A 16,346-nucleotide genomic window follows, 5' to 3' on the forward strand; every position below is an offset into this window, starting at 1 on the left:
CTTGTTATCAAAACAATTCGCATCCAACATAAAACAATATTTATTCAAATAACAGAGAGTTCATAAGACTCCAAACAAATCATCAAAAACAATAAATAGCTAAGTGTTCACCCCCCCGATATTATGTATCAGAGCAATGACTTTAACTCAAATAAAATGAAGAGCAACCTCTTCCAAATTCCATAGCCTCGAAAATACTCATGACTATCTGCATGATACCGTATAAAGCATCATTCCAACAGAAGGGTGAGATATCACAATAATATAAGAGAATGTATAATAATAAGTATATTGAAATATAATCATGCATAGTCATACATTCCACATCTCACACATCCACATCATCCAAAACAATTATATCACATACGAATTATACAATCACACATAATCACCCGCGCATAACAACAATTGTCATAAAATACATACATCAACCACACAACACATTTATCATACTAACAACAATGCAATACAATGAAACCGACTCACAGACTCAATGCAAGTGGTACCAATATCCAGAATAGTAAGTCCACCTCGCTCCTAAATCCCCGCCATATAGGACCAAAGCCACCAATTGTGAACAATTTGGTTCACATCGCTCCCTACCCACGCCATATACGATTAGAGCCAACCAATATCATGAATAATGTAGCTGACATCGCTCCCGATCCACGCCATCTAGGATCAGAGCCAACAACTGGACTAAAGTCCACAGCACAAAATGCATGTGACACAACCATGCAACGAAACACAACATATTGATATCTACATCCATCAATGCGACACACCAATACAGGCCACCTGCTATTCATACATGCAACATACGAGTCATACAGCCCAACAACATCATACACCATCATCATATATAATAGTATGTACATATCTCAGCACAATAGACAAAATCTCAAATGGAAGGGCGCCAGTTCCTAATAAATAATCATTCACTGTGTTCAAAAATATTTTTATATGATAGAAAATAATTTTAAATTTCCGTAGGTTCAAACAGCGCGTCAAATGGACAATGACACTCAAAATATAACTTTTTTAAAGTTTTCAGAAAATGCAAACACCAGCATCATATTGCAACATACACTGACACCACAAAATCTCATTACACACTAATTAAGTTTAGTTCCAAAAATATGAAACCATTTTTACAAGAAAGTACATTGTATTAACTTTCCACATGTTCAAACAGCGAGTCAAACAAACACCTGAAACTCAAGTTATGAATTTTTGAAGTTTTACAAAAATGCTGCAAAAACTTTTAGGAAATCAATTACCCCTTTTCAGCAAATCGATTTCCTCCACTTCAGAAGTCAGTTTTCTCAATTTTCGAACAGGAAATGGATTTCCCAAAGGTGGAAATGGATTTCCACTAACCAGAATCCAATTTTTCACAATTTTCTAACATGAAATCGATTTCTCAAAAGTGGAAATCGATTTCCACTACGACAGAAGCGGTTTTCTGCTGTTTCAAGGTACGAAAATCACTTTTAAGCCTTTCCCAAAACCCCACTTTTCACTCCAAAATCATTTATTCTATTTTACAGGTTCAGTACCAAATACACATAACATATTTCTCCAATTCATCAACACCAATCCATCCAATCTCTACAACCTCAGAGCATTATCATCGACAATTCATTCAAACACCCAGGGCATCAATCACATCACACAAACATCCCAAACTCAGCAATAATGGTATCCCAATCATCAGACAAACATACAAATCAATCGATCATGCAATTTAATGGTATTTTCCACACATAGATTCACACATACCAAAAGAAATTTCATGAATAAAATTAAGAAACAACCATGACAATCAAATCCCTACATACCCCTTATTTTTAAATCTAAATAATCTCAACTAAATTATTTAAATAAAATAATTACTTCTAATTATCATATAATTTCACCACTACCCCACAACATATTGTCACAACACACATTATTCCCCAAAATAACATATATTCATCAATAATGCACAACTGGGGTGTTACAACTAGAACCAGACACAACTTGGCGCCTTCTGCCTAGTAGACAGCCTATTCTAAATTAACTGCCAAGAGACACTACAACTTTAGATGATGCCCAACTTTTCCAAATCCTATAAAGCCCCCGCAAAACTCCCTCAGACCTACGTTCCATGACCTCATCCAAAACCAAAAGGCTGTCACAAGCAGAATTGATCGAAAAACCTTTAGTCGGGTCTTGGTGTATTGGATTATCAGTTTTTGGTGGAAGTGGGACAAAGTCCATGCTTCAGGTTTTTTGTTTCTATGCTTGACTAGGAGCGGGACCTGCACCGGTTGCTGGGTATTTAAGGGTGCATTGGGTGACCATCTACCCTCTTTTTATTTTGGTAGATGTTTAACCTTTCCACCCTCTAGCTTGCACTCTCCGGATGTTTGTCGTTCTTGTGACTGAAGAATATATCAAATCAATGGGTGTTGGTATGATTATGTTGATTAGAGCAATTAATCTAGTGGTTGGTTTTGACTTGTTGTTTTTTCTAGCTTGGTTGTTGTGGGCGTGTCCTCTTTGTGCGAGTTTCTTAGGATATGGCGTCCCTGATTTATTTGATTGGGTTGATTTTGTGCACTACTGACATGCTTGATTACATTATTTGTATCTTTATTGTTAACTTTATTTTTATTAATATATGATTCCTACTTTATTATAAAAGATATACTATAAAATACCGTTTGAATCTTAAAAGTCCAAGTTTATTTTCAATTTAAAATCTCATCATTTATTTTCGTAAAATTTCTTAGTCATGAGAAAATTACACTAGATTGTTAGTTGTCACTCTAATAACTCTCTCACTTCATGTGTGTTAAATGTCTTATACTAGATCTTTACATGATTCTCACCTTATAAACCGGTTAATAAAATTGAGTTAAGCTAACCATTATTTTAAAATAATATAAGAGAACGATTTATAATTTGTTAAGACATATGAAATGAGGTTTTCGCTAGCCGATCAATCACCATTTATGTTCACTCATCCAACACAATAGTACAAAGCGTGATAGGTGTATTAAGAGTTTTACATCAGACAATATTTGACATGAAGATATATTTATAAGTAAAGACAATCATTACTTTACAAGTTGATTTTGTAGTGTTGAATTATACCAACTACAATTCTAAATAACTCATTTGAAAATTAATATTGTTATAGTAACGATATTTCTAAAAAAAACGCGTCTGTATTCGTAACTCAGTCGGACACCTATATCGACAGTTGTTATTATTATTTAATTTATTTATTTTTTAAAATTATTGTCAGTATCGCTGTGTCAGTGTTTCTGTAGTGTTCGGATGTCTGAGCTTTATAGATTTTATTTTGAAAAGCTCAAATATAATTTTTTTTTTAATGAAAAATATAGTCAACATAAATACAAAGAATTTATTTAAGTTTTGATTGAGATTTTTATACCACAATTAACAGTGCAAATCATCAAAAATCAAAAGAGTTAAAGTTTTTCCCCTTTTCATGTAAGAACACAGCTTATCGGAAAGAGGGTGGACTGTGGAGCATAGGACAAAGGAGCGTAGAAAACATGACATAGTTTCTTTTCCTTTTTTTGACAATGAAGACTGAAAAGAATTGTTTTTTCTTTTTTGGTAATGAGAAATGATTAACACATGTGGCAAAAACCATGTATGGGCGCATAGCCAATTCAGACTGAATTATATACAGAGACGTGTATGTGTATGCATGCATGTTGGAGTAAAGCAACATTTCCAAATACAAAAGGACATGAATTGTAGGCTCTTGTTTGCTTTTGACTAGATTTCTTGTTGTAATAGCACCTCTTGTGCTCTTGTAATTCTCTTGCAAATCAACAAAATTATCTTTAGTTTCTAGAATGTTGAAACAGTAGAAGCAAGCAATGTATGTACATAATTGAAACCTTTTGAGCGGCAGCTGCGGCCCACAAATCTCGTCTCTTAGATTCCAACCATCACCGGTCATATTTTCTCCACCCTTTATAAGAAAAAAAAATTGTTGACTTTTGTTTTTCTTCAAAGTATCCGGTACACTATATTGTCTAATTTGATTTGAAGGTCTGTTCTATCATTGATTTCAACTCCCTCTCGATTTCAATTGCGGTGAACCAACAATAATTGTTGTATCAAGTTCAACGCTAATCACCACTGAACCAGTTAACGATTGATTGATTTTTTTAAATTCATAATTTGTTTATTTTAAATATTTACTATTAATATGCTTGCTCGCTGTGTAGTTTAAATTAATTTTTTTAATAAAAATTTATTTGATTCAATAATGAAATTGTTGACTTTTTATAAATTAGTTTTTGAAAAATAACGAGTGTCACAATGCAGTGACATAATTAAAAAATTACAAAGCTTGAACAAAATTTTAAAAATGACGAATTCACATTTGATATAATTTATAAATAATCATCAATCAAAATAAAATAGACTCATTCTTACTTTCTTCGCGAGCTCCAACAACAGAATGGGATTGACCTAGAATTTCACTTTTCAAAAAAAGTATGGAAGAAGTATTGTGTAATCACTTTTGTTATTGTAAATTAAGGATATTTTATTCTTATATTTGTTACCCTTATAAAATCATGACCTCTCAAAGAGGTAATAATTTTTAAGCCCCATCTTATTTTGAGGCTTTGTGACTCATTTTTTATGTTACTTATGCGATGACTGGTTCTGGGACGAAGAAGCGAAATCGCGGGCGGCTGCCAAAAACTCCGGTGCCGTTGATTCCGGTGACTCAACCTTCCTTGTCATCTCCGACGAAACTGACGACGAATGGAACCGATGCAGATTCTGAAACTCACTCTGTGGATACTGAAATTGTGGAGAAGCAACCGTCTGAAACCCTAGATCTGAAGAAACCGACTGAAGCGAACTTGAAGAAGGATAATGCGGTGATTGATCGTAAGCTATGGGTAGATGTGTTATCGGAGAATCGTAACCCTGCAAAAGGCTTGGTGATGCGATATGTTGCACCAACGGTTATTGATGGGAAGGTGGAAATTGAAGTTGATGCAGCAGATGCAGATTGAGAAATTCAATTCTGGAAGACCTCTCTCATCATGTATGTGCTAGGAGAATACTTGAGTATGAATGCAGTTAAAAACTATATGATGAAAACATGGAACTATGTTCAATTGCCTGATGTATTTTACCATGATGAAGGTTACTTCATTCTTAGATTCAAATCTGATGATGATATGGAAGCAGTTATGATGAAAGGGCCTTACATATACAGAGGTGTGCCTATGATTTTGAAAGAATGGAGAGCAGGTTTCAATCTCAAGAAGGACATGATGAGAACAATTCCTATATGGATCAAATTTCCAATGCTTCCACTGCATCTATGTGGGAGCTCAAACTTGAGTAAGCTGGCTAGTGCATTTGGTACTCCTATAGTGACAGATGAGTGTACAGCTAATAAGCTTAGAGTGTCATATGCAAGAGTTCTAGTGGAGGTTAACATAACCCAGAAGTTGTTGGAAGAGATTGTAATCAAGGACAAAGAGGGAAATACTGTGATTCAGAAGGCTTAATATGAGTGGCGACCTAAGTTCTGTGATAAGTGCCAAGCAGTGGGACATAACTGTGAAACCAGGAAGCAAAAGAAGCAATGGCAGCCCAAAAGTAAACCTGTTGAAGCTGTGGAACCCCCAGAGGAAAAAGACAAGCCTGCTGCAGAGGTAATCATGACACCACAAGCTCCCATTTCTAATCTTAATGATGATCATGTCTGGACTGTTATAAGAAAACAGGGTAGTACAAGAGGGAAACAAACTGAATATGCTAGTTCATCAACTCAAGTACATTGTGAAAATGGTTATGGGGTGCTAGGGGTATTGAATGACCCTCTAGTGGCCTTTGATAGAGGACCATGTTAGTATCTTGGAATTTGAGGGGGCTTAATAAAATTGGGAAGATAAGAGAGGTTAGCTCCCACTTTTCAAATCTTCACCCAATGATTAGTGTTATGCTTGAAACAAGAGTTAAGAAAAGCAAGGCTAATAAGATTAGAGACAAACTTAACATGAATGGTTGTTATCTTGATAACTATAGTTCTCACCCTAATGGGAGAATTTGGATTTGGTGGGATAATAGTAGAACTGATTTGCAACTTGTGAATAGCTCGAGCCAACACATCCATTGTGGTGTTTACTCTGTGACAGGGGAATTCTTATACTGGCTGACAGGGATCTATGCTCATAATCAATTGGGTATGAGGCAAAAACTATGGAAGCAAATATCTAGTATTCATCATATGCAGAAGGGCCCTTGGTGTGTTATAGGCGATTTTAATAATGTTTTGACTGCACAGGACATAATTGGTGGGAAATTGGTGAATAGCAATGAATATATAGATCTGGCAACTATGATGCAGGAAGCTAAGCTGGCAGAAATGGACATTGTGGGAGACTTTTTTACCTGGTCCAATAGACAGGCTGATTGTCCTATTTATTCAAGGATTGACAGAGCCATTTGTAATGTTGATTGGTTTGTGCAATACAGCAATTCCATCCTGAGTATTCTGCCACCAAATCTTTCTGATCATTCTCTTCTCCATATAAGTGATTCCAATGACACTAAGCGGCATAGTCAATTTAAATTCAATAACTACTTATTAGATTTAGATGGCTTCTATGAGATGGCAAGAAAATCTTGGGAAAAACCTGTGCGGGGAGAGCCAATGCTTAGACTGTGGATTAAGTTGCACAAACTAAAGGCTGATGTGAAGGAGTTCAGTAAACAAGCTGGTAACATGAAGACTAAAATGAATGAAGCTAGAACCAAACTTCATACTGCTCAGAATGAACTCATTCAGAATAGGAATGACAGGATTACTATTGGGAGGATTAAGCAGCTTTCAGAGGAGCTTATCCAACTGCATGATCATGAGGAGGCTAGGCTCATTCAGAGGACCAAAATAAACTGGATCAGACAGGGTGATGAGAACTCTCATTATTTTTATGCTTACCTAAAATCTAGACAAAACATGAACTATATCAAGTATCTGCAGAGAGAGAGTGGTGACATAATTTCTGGTCAAGATGATATAGAGAAGGAAGTCATGGACTTCTACAGCAGCTTAATGGGGGATAAAGCTAAGAGCATAAAGCATATTGATATAGAAGCCATGAAAGAGGGAAAGAAACTTGATGTGCATCATAAGCTCTACCTTGTTAGTAAGATCTCTCATAAGGAGATTGATGAAGCTATTAAAGACATAGGGGACAACAAATCTCCTGGTATAGATGGGTTCAGTGCTAAATTCTTTAAAAGATGCTGGTATTTCCTGAAGGAGGATGTCAGAGAGGCTGTTAATGAATTTTTCACTACAGGGATGATGCACAATCAATTTAATAAAATTGTGGTCACTCTTATACCTAAGGGTGATAGTGCAAAAAGCATTAGAAACTATAGGCCGATTGCAGGTTGTACCGTGTTTCTGAAGATTGTTTCAAAAATCATCACTGCAAGAATGAGAAGTGTCATGCCTGAGATTATAAATAAGAACCAAGCTGCTTTTGTCGTTGGGCAAGATATTCACAATCACATTCACCTAGCTTATGAGTTAATAAAAGGATATGATAGGAAACAAGGTACTCCTAGATGTATGGTCCAAATAGACCTTAAAAAGGCCTATGATATGGTTCATTGGGGAGCATTGGAATGTATCATGAAGGAACTTGGCTTCCCCTGCACCTTTGTTTAGTGGATTATGAATATTGTCTCAACTGTATCTTATACTTTCAAGGTTAATGGAAAGTTCACACAGAATATGCAAGCGAAAAGAGGGATAAGACAGGGTGACCCTGTCTCTCCTTTACTGTTTGTCTTTATGGTTGAATATCTTAACAGATGTATGATGAAGATGCAGAAAGATCCTGGTTTTAAACATCATGCCAAGTGCAAAGCTATGAACCTGACCAACCTTGCATTTGCAGACGATATCCTTTTATTCTGTAGGGGAGATGTGAAGTCAATTGAAATTTTAATGCAAACTTTTCATAGTTTCTCTGATTCCACAGGGCTGATCTTCAATCCTAAAAAGTGTAAAGCTTTTTATGGTAGCATTGATGCTGACAGTAAGCAGTAGATCACCCATATTACAGGTTTTAATGAAGGCAGTTTTCCTGTAAAATACCTGGGTGTCCCTCTTAGCAGTAAGAAGTTAGGTATGATACACTACCTCCCTCTCATCGATAAAATTACTGCACGAGTTAGGCATTGGTCCTCAAAATTACTAAGCTATGCAGGTAGAGTCCTACTGGTTAGGAGTGTTATTAGATCCCTAACTCAGTATTGGATGCTCAATTTCCCTCTCCCAAAGGCTGTTCTTAAAAGAATTGATACTATTTGTCGTATTTTTGTGTGGACTGGAAAAACTGACATGAGCAGGAAAAGTCCTGTAGCATGGAGTCGAGTTTGTAGCCCAACAAAATATGGTGGTCTTGGATTGTTGAATATTACTATATGGAATCAGGTTGCTCTCCTTAAGTGCCTTTGGAATATTTGCAAAAAGAGTGACAATTTATGGATACAATGGATTCATAAGGTTTACTTAAAGGGCAAGGATGTGTTGAATGTGGACATAGGCCTAAACTGGACTTGGATTTTAAAGAAAGTTGTGAAAGGAAGGGCTTTGATTGATAAGATAAGGGATGGTTGGAATCAAATGGTTGCTGCTGGCAGATTCTCGATGCGCAAAGTTTATAACTGGCTGTTAGAGGAGAACGCTGTCGTGCCTTGGTACAATTTGCTGCTGCACAATATGGCTAGACCTAAGGCTCGGATCACCCTTTGGATGCTATGCCATGGGCACCTCCCCACGAAGGATAGGTTGAATCGTTTTGGTATTATTTCGGATACAATTTGCAGTATGTGTGGCAAGGAAGAGGAAAATGCAGACCACGTCTTCTTCTCATGTGATGAAACAGTGGGGATATGGCAAGGGATTCTCCATTGGTTGAACATTAGTCACAACATTCAGCCATGGAGTAGAGATATAAACTGGATTTTGGCTAAAATTAAAGGCAGAGGTTGGAGAGCAAGGATCTTCCACGTGGCAATTACGGAAGCTATTCACGAAATATGGTTATATAGGAATGCTATAGTATTCAAGAATGATACTTATAGAAACAATACCTTAGATAGAATTAAAGATAGTGTTGTATATAGGGGTTGGAGAAATAGGAGAATTAGAGAGCACATTGCATCTCTAATGGTATAGGTTTTGATTTGATGGCTGAATCCATTGGATTCCCTTGATTGTATTGACTTTTTTGAATTAATATATTGTTTGGTTAAAAAAAAAAACTTTTTTTTTCAAAATATAAAATAAATTAAAAAAAATCAATACTTTTTAGCCAACTTTAAGTCACTGAGAGCTTTGGAGTTTTTTTTTCTTTTTGTATTGGGGCTTCTTTGAAATGGAGCTCTTAAGCATTTGGAAGTTTTTGATTCTCCAAGTCCAAACATGTTGGTTAGGCAAATTTTGAAAATATAAATAAATTAATCTATTAATTTTTGTATGGCTGGGACACATACAAATAATAGTTCCCCGGTTCAAAGTAGATAAGATTTTCTCAATGTCAACCGGTTTAAAAACCTCTGAACCGGGTCCACTCCTTCATTATTGAACCCACGTATTCCAACTGGTGATGCATTTAACAATGTGTTTAACAACCAATCATTAACTGCTACGTGCATGAGAAAATGAACAAATAAAAAAACACAGGAAACACGCATGATTTTTGTGATACAGAGTCGACACGTATCCCAAGATGTCTTATTCATTGGTCAATTAGTCAAAGGCCTCTTCCACTCCAATACCCATCCATGCAAATCATACTAGTACTCTACTACTTTATCCTTTGTATGTTTTTATCTTTATGTATTTAATGTTGGAGAAAAAAAGACACTTGTTTCATTACAGGTGTCCTTGATATATATTTATTGAACAAGTGAAATAATAGAATATCCACTTTTTTCAAAATTTGATTGAATTAGCTTACCATATTGTAAATATATAGATGGTTAAACAAACTTAAGAATGAGGCAACTTTGATAGTTAGTCATGACAATTGATGGTTAGTCATCTAGCACCCATTTGTAAGCTTATGTGTGAAAGATTGTGAACTTGGAATTTGGTTTAAAATTTGAAAACAATGGAGATGGAGATATGTCTATTGAGAATATATATACTAGATGTTTGTCTAATGAAAAATGTTAGCAACACTCTCTTTTTAACACTCTCTCTAACACTCATTTTTTTATTGGTGTAAACATGTGTGAGTTCTACCACTTTATGTGGGATCCATTTCAAAAGTGAAGGACCCACACATGTTTCAACTAATAAGAAAGCGAATGTTAGAGAGAGTGTTGTTAGCACTTCTCTTTGTCTAATTGATGGTATATGCACGATTTTGAGTGATTTGACTTCAATCTTTTCTTAGATAAACTAAAGGTTCAATTCAAAATGTTTGGAGTTAGAGTGTAGAATAAGATTGGAAGTAAGTCAGATAATACTTATTTTGTCATAATGAATGATAGGTGGATGAGAGGTTTTGAGTTTAAGTTCATGAAGAATAGATTAAGTTAATAGCATTTTTTTGGGCCAAATACTCAAATGACTGGAATTTCATCCTTTAAAGGTGAATAAGTCAGATGCCGCGAGTTTGAACTCATGCGTGTGCATCTGATGTCCCTCCACAACTACTAACTAAGTTGCCTTAACGAGACGAGGTAATAAGTTTTTTTTATGAGACAATTGCAAAACTTCAATATTTAACTTTAATACTTGATCTAGATACCACAAGTTGTTTCTAAGAAGACCAAGAGACAAGATCGTTGTTCAAGTAAACACAATAACATGTGGTGGATCTCCTATCATCAGGATCTAATCCCTATCATGAATCACAAATTGTTAAGATATTGAGGTTATTTTATAAAGAAAGGGTTAATCCATATGTTTATGTAACTTTGGGGTATCTAAGAATATGTTTGACATCTTTCCAAGGACGCTTTTTTGGTGAGGTAATGAATCAAGACACCTTGTCGACAACAAAGGCCAAGTCAGACCTAGTTAAGATGACATACTGAGCGTCTCCCATAATTGATCTATAAAGAGATGAATAATCAAAATCTAGAATATCATATAAAGATTTTTTTTTTTTGTATTTGAGGTCATATATGTAGGCATAAGGATGACATTAGCATATTGACTTCGTGAAAATAGTCATTGATAAATTTAGTTTAAGTTATGAATAGAGAGTTTTTGAACTTGAATGTCAATAAAGTAGTGAAGATCACCTAGATCTTTCTAGGTTAAATGTTTGTGAAGGCAGTGGATGAAATTGTTTATGGATGGAGATAAATTACTATAATGATAGCATCATCAACATAGAGAAGATCACCTAGGTCTTTCAAGGGTTTTTTGAAACCAATCTCTTAGAGCATGTCTTAGGCCATAAAGGGATTTTCGAAGTTTGCAAATTGTAGTTCCAATGGACACTGGGATGAATCTTGGAGGTGGTATCATGTAAATGAATGGGTTAATAGGTATTTTTTCCCCATGTCATATGGATTAATTTTGAAATTTTCTCATGTAAAAAATATCATAACACCAGGACTTACACACAACCAATCATAATTTTTTATTAATTAAATAATAAAAATAAAATTGTTTCTCTCCTCTATTATCACAACTACATCCATGTTGTCAATTAAAAACGAAAAATAATTTTTAAAAAAATTTAAAATTTCTCTTTCCTTATTGGTTGTTCCTAAATATATGAATTTATGTTTGTTTCTATGTAAGTATTTCTCATTTAGAAAGACATGTTTGATGTCTATTTATTTGATTGACTAGTTTTTGGAAAGAGCAATAATAAGAATGATATGAGAGGCCATAGGTTCAATGATAAGGCTAAAGGTTTTTTAAAAGTTCAATCATTTTTGTTGATGATAGCCTTTAACCACGAGTTTAACTTTGTATTTAGATTTTTTTTAAATTTAATTTGAACCGTGTTTGAATGGACTCTTTTATTTAATTTGAAATTTTTTTAATTTAAATTTTAAAACCATTAAAATAGGTTGTATAATTCTTATTTTTATTTTAGCTCTATGTCACCACCGGTTGTCTCCGACCACTACTTTGACTATCGAAGACCTCCATTTGTCATCATTCTGACAACCACCTATCACTATTTCATCTAAACGTGATTACCATTTTAACCATCATCAACTACCAATATGACCATCATTATGACCATCACCATTAGCCACTCAGACCATTACTCGAACCACCATGATCTCCACTTCATCTTGTGATCATCAATTTGACAACCATTGACTACTACGGGTGGAAAACAAATCCTCCTTCTCTGGCCCGTTTTATCAACAATTTTTAGCGGAGTGGACTAAATTTTCAGCTTTGCACCCTTTATTATATCCACTCTATCTCATTCTATTTTTTTGTGGGTTTGACTTTTAGCATTGCAAACATGAGATTTTGCCATTTTCAGGCTTTAGGAGTTTCTGATGGAGCCACCCCGCCTTGTTTTTTGCGGGGCTAGTCTCAACTATGCTGGCCCCACCCCGCTCCTTTATTTTGTAGACTCTTGTTGAACGAGTCTAAACTAAACGGGATAGACTTGCCCATTTGTCACCTTACTGACTATTACTATAACAATCACTTCAACCACCGCGAACCACCATTGTCTAGCTGTTCATACACTTTTAATCACAAATCCTATTATTATCAATTATCACTACTAAATTATCACTACTAATTTATTTTTAAAAAATCAAGATCAGTTAGACATCAATTATCAAATTTAATATACTTATACCTTCCATAACACTCTATGTAAAAATCAAAAAATCAAATTAAATCAATTCAAGCAAAGAGATTAGTATACTTTAAGAATGGAGGTAAATAATAAAAAAAATTCCATAAGAATCTCAAGATTTCTAATAAAGGCAAATCTCAAGCAAGAAATTTAAACTTTATAAACCAATAATAAAATAAACAGAATGTTACAAATTTCATGCACCATAGAAGGATTCATAGATATATGATATATCCCAGCAAAAACAAAGGGTGAAATAATCAACACCATTTGGTTGATTTAACTCTTGAAGATGATATTGATTACATGAACTCATTGGAATCTAAAATATGCAAAGGAATTTCAAATTTCATTCTGTTATTACAACTATCATAGCTTTCCTTCTCATCTTCTGTATTGCTGCTCCCAATAATACCGGTCGAGTTCGAGTTCATCGGCGTTGGACTTGAAGATGGAGTTGATAGAATTTGGTTTGAAGTTTGATGAATCATAAGATTTTGATTATGATTATAATCAGAACCATAGTATTGATTATAGCTTGATAATTGAGGGGTATAATCAATTTCCTCTTTAAAAGTGCTTAAACCAAATCCATTAGTTTCTAACCAATCAATATCAGGAACAGAATCTTGATTGTTGTATGAATTATGGTCGGTGAAATTTGATTGATATGTGTTCACATTTTGTTCAAACAAATGTGAATGATTAGGAAATGAAGATGAAACATTTGAATTAGTACTAGGTACTTGTTGGATTTGGTCTTGGAATTGGACAAAATGTGAAGGTGGAAACTGATTTTGTGTTTGGGGATTACAAGGTTGATTATTACTATAATCTTGTTGTTGTTGATGTTGTTGTTGGTGTGATGAGGTGTTGAAGAGTGAGGAAGCTAGTTTGAGAAGCTCAGGGTTCATCAATGGTGGTTGTTGTTGTTGCATGGTAAGGAGTGTTTGGAAGTTATTGATTTGTGATGATGATGATGAACCATAGAGAGATGAACATAGAATTGAAGAGAGGTCTAGTAAATCGAGTCGTGGACTATGTGTTACCGGATCGATTCCCATTCTCAAAAGTCGTTTTCGAATGTGCGTGTTCCAGTAGTTTTTTATTTCATTGTCTGTTCTTCCCGGTAGTCGAGATGCAATCGTAGACCACCTATAAAAAGTCGAGATAGTTAGTACGAGCACAAGGTTCAACCATATGTGACATCTGTATAAATATTTAGCATGAACGGAAGGTTCAACCATCTCTGATAAATATCTATATACAGGACAAAAATTATATTAAAAAAAAGAGGTTTTACTTGTTTCCGAGAACACTATGGAGTTGAATTATTGTTTCTTCCTCTTCAAATGAAAATCGACCACGCTTTATATCTGGTCGGAGATAATTGGTCCAACGAAGACGACAACTTTTACCACATCTTTGCAAACCTAATATTCAATAAAAAACAAAAAGTAACCAGTTAGTACATGTATCAAACCAATTAAAAAAAAAATCATATCCAGGGTCCTGACTCCGCCAATGATTAATGATCAGATGTACTATTTTTTTTCTGATCTTTTTTATAAGAGACATTTGTGTCAATAAAAGTTGATGTATACATACCAGCATTTTTTGGGAGAGTTCTCCAATTGCCATAACCATGTTTCTGAATATAATCAATGAGTTTTTCATCCTCCTCAGTTGTCCATGGTCCTTTCTTGAGACCATGATTTTTATCACAACAAGGTGTTCTTCCCATATCAAAGTGCTTAATTACTCTTGTATCAAATTATAGGTTAGTTGTAGTAGAAGAGAGAAAGGGGAGGATGAAGAAGAAAATAATGAATGTAGGGTCCTAGTTGAGAGATTGTAATGGTATAAATAGGAAAAATGGATAGTGAAAAGTGTAACGATTAGAAGTCAAATAGATTCGGTGCCGTCCCCTGTAATCTTTGTTTGACCAAGCTTATACGTGTCTAGCTATTTTCATCTTTGCATGTCTACATTGCTGTATAATACGGCTACCTACTGTGCATTAATCTCTTCTTCACTATTTTTTAATTGAAAAAATTACGACTAATTTAAATATTAGTGAAATTTTTGTTGTTGTTGGGTTTAAAGAAGTTTAGGTAAATTGGTGAGCGCTAACTTATCAGGTGGCAAACAAACATATCGGTCTCGTTTAGTTGTGTCTAACAAAAGTACTCAAAAAAAATTGCGATGTGTGACAGATATAATTGAATGTGTGAATTTAAAATTTTGGTATGTACTTCAAAATAATAAGGGCGGAGCTGAGTGGATTTCTAGATAGTACACATTTTAAGTTTAAAATTATATTAATGTTGACGTCCGCAAAAAAGGAAGAAAAAATGGAACGAGATAAAATTGATATATTAGAGGGTTGGATCTAAAATTTTAACTCACCGTATTAAAAAAGTGTTGACAAAACAAACATTTATGATGGATGTGATCCATTTTGTCATCATTATTTATCATATTATAAAGAGGTAATTTTCAAAAAAAGTCACTTGAACCGTTAAATTTGATTAGTGAATCGAAAATGTTACACACATAAATCTAGAATCGAATCAAATGACAAATAAATCAAATCAAAATTGAAAAGGAAAAATCTTTAAAAAAAATTAATTTTTTTGTTAAAATAATTCTAAAAAAAATAACAGTTCAGTTCTTTAATAATAAATTTAATTTAAAAATAATATCTTCTAACGATTTGTGGTACAGTTTAGAACTCCGAACCAATATATCAAATTAATAACTTTTTGATTTGATTTGATTCGCTTTTAAATAAATCAAAAGAGTTCAATTCATTTTGGGTGATTTTTGTACCATATATAACTCTATCAACACAATTTATTGTTTAAAATGACATTTAAAAAGGTACTTACTTGACACCAAGAATTAAATCCAATACATTTTAGTTTAGTCAATTTCTTATTAAATGAATCAATCTTCTTCATTGAATTAATGAAAACTTTTAACTCAATCTAATTCTAATCCAATTTTTTCAATTAATTTCATAAATTGAAGTCATTATCCAAAAAAAATTATCAAAATAATCAAGAGATTAATTAATTAAGGCATCATTTTCTTTGGAGTGTGACCCCTAACTTTATGGATTCATATTAGCTGTATGAAATGAAAATGCCACGTACCCTCTCTAGTTCTTTCCAATGCCTTGTTAATAAGGTATGTATATGTGGCGTTCATTATTTTTCTTCTTTATTAATGCAATGCATGGGAGTGAGTGACTTTGATCTATCTGTTTTTTTTTCTTCCTTTTGCTAAAGCCTTTATGTTGGTTTGCTAGCTACTCATGACCTCACTACATTGTATTAACTGTTTAATTTATTGACCAATCAATCTCTTATCTAGCTCCAATCATGCAGCATTGCATGTGATAAGTACTGCTGCTATACTTCCATAAGAGTTGGATATAAAATACTTTTGGTTTTTAAAATAAGT

The 16,346-nt window shown here is 34.1% G+C and overlaps 1 protein-coding gene across 1 annotated transcript; it reads right to left on the bottom strand.

Moving 5' to 3' along the window:
• Positions 1–13,027: 13,027 nt before the first annotated feature.
• Positions 13,028–14,701, bottom strand: LOC131631745 (transcription factor MYB74-like). Its single transcript, XM_058902509.1, has 3 exons — positions 14,487–14,701; positions 14,182–14,311; positions 13,028–14,033 (listed from the first exon to the last, which is right to left on the bottom strand). The coding sequence occupies exons 1-3, from the start codon at positions 14,620–14,622 to the stop codon at positions 13,181–13,183; spliced, it is 1,119 nt and encodes a 372-aa protein (XP_058758492.1). The 5' UTR covers positions 14,623–14,701; the 3' UTR covers positions 13,028–13,180.
• Between the last annotated feature and the right edge of the window lie 1,645 nt (positions 14,702–16,346).

Source organism: Vicia villosa, unplaced genomic scaffold (assembly GCF_029867415.1).
Source record: "Vicia villosa cultivar HV-30 ecotype Madison, WI unplaced genomic scaffold, Vvil1.0 ctg.000860F_1_1, whole genome shotgun sequence".
Lineage (NCBI taxonomy): Eukaryota > Viridiplantae > Streptophyta > Magnoliopsida > Fabales > Fabaceae > Vicia > Vicia villosa.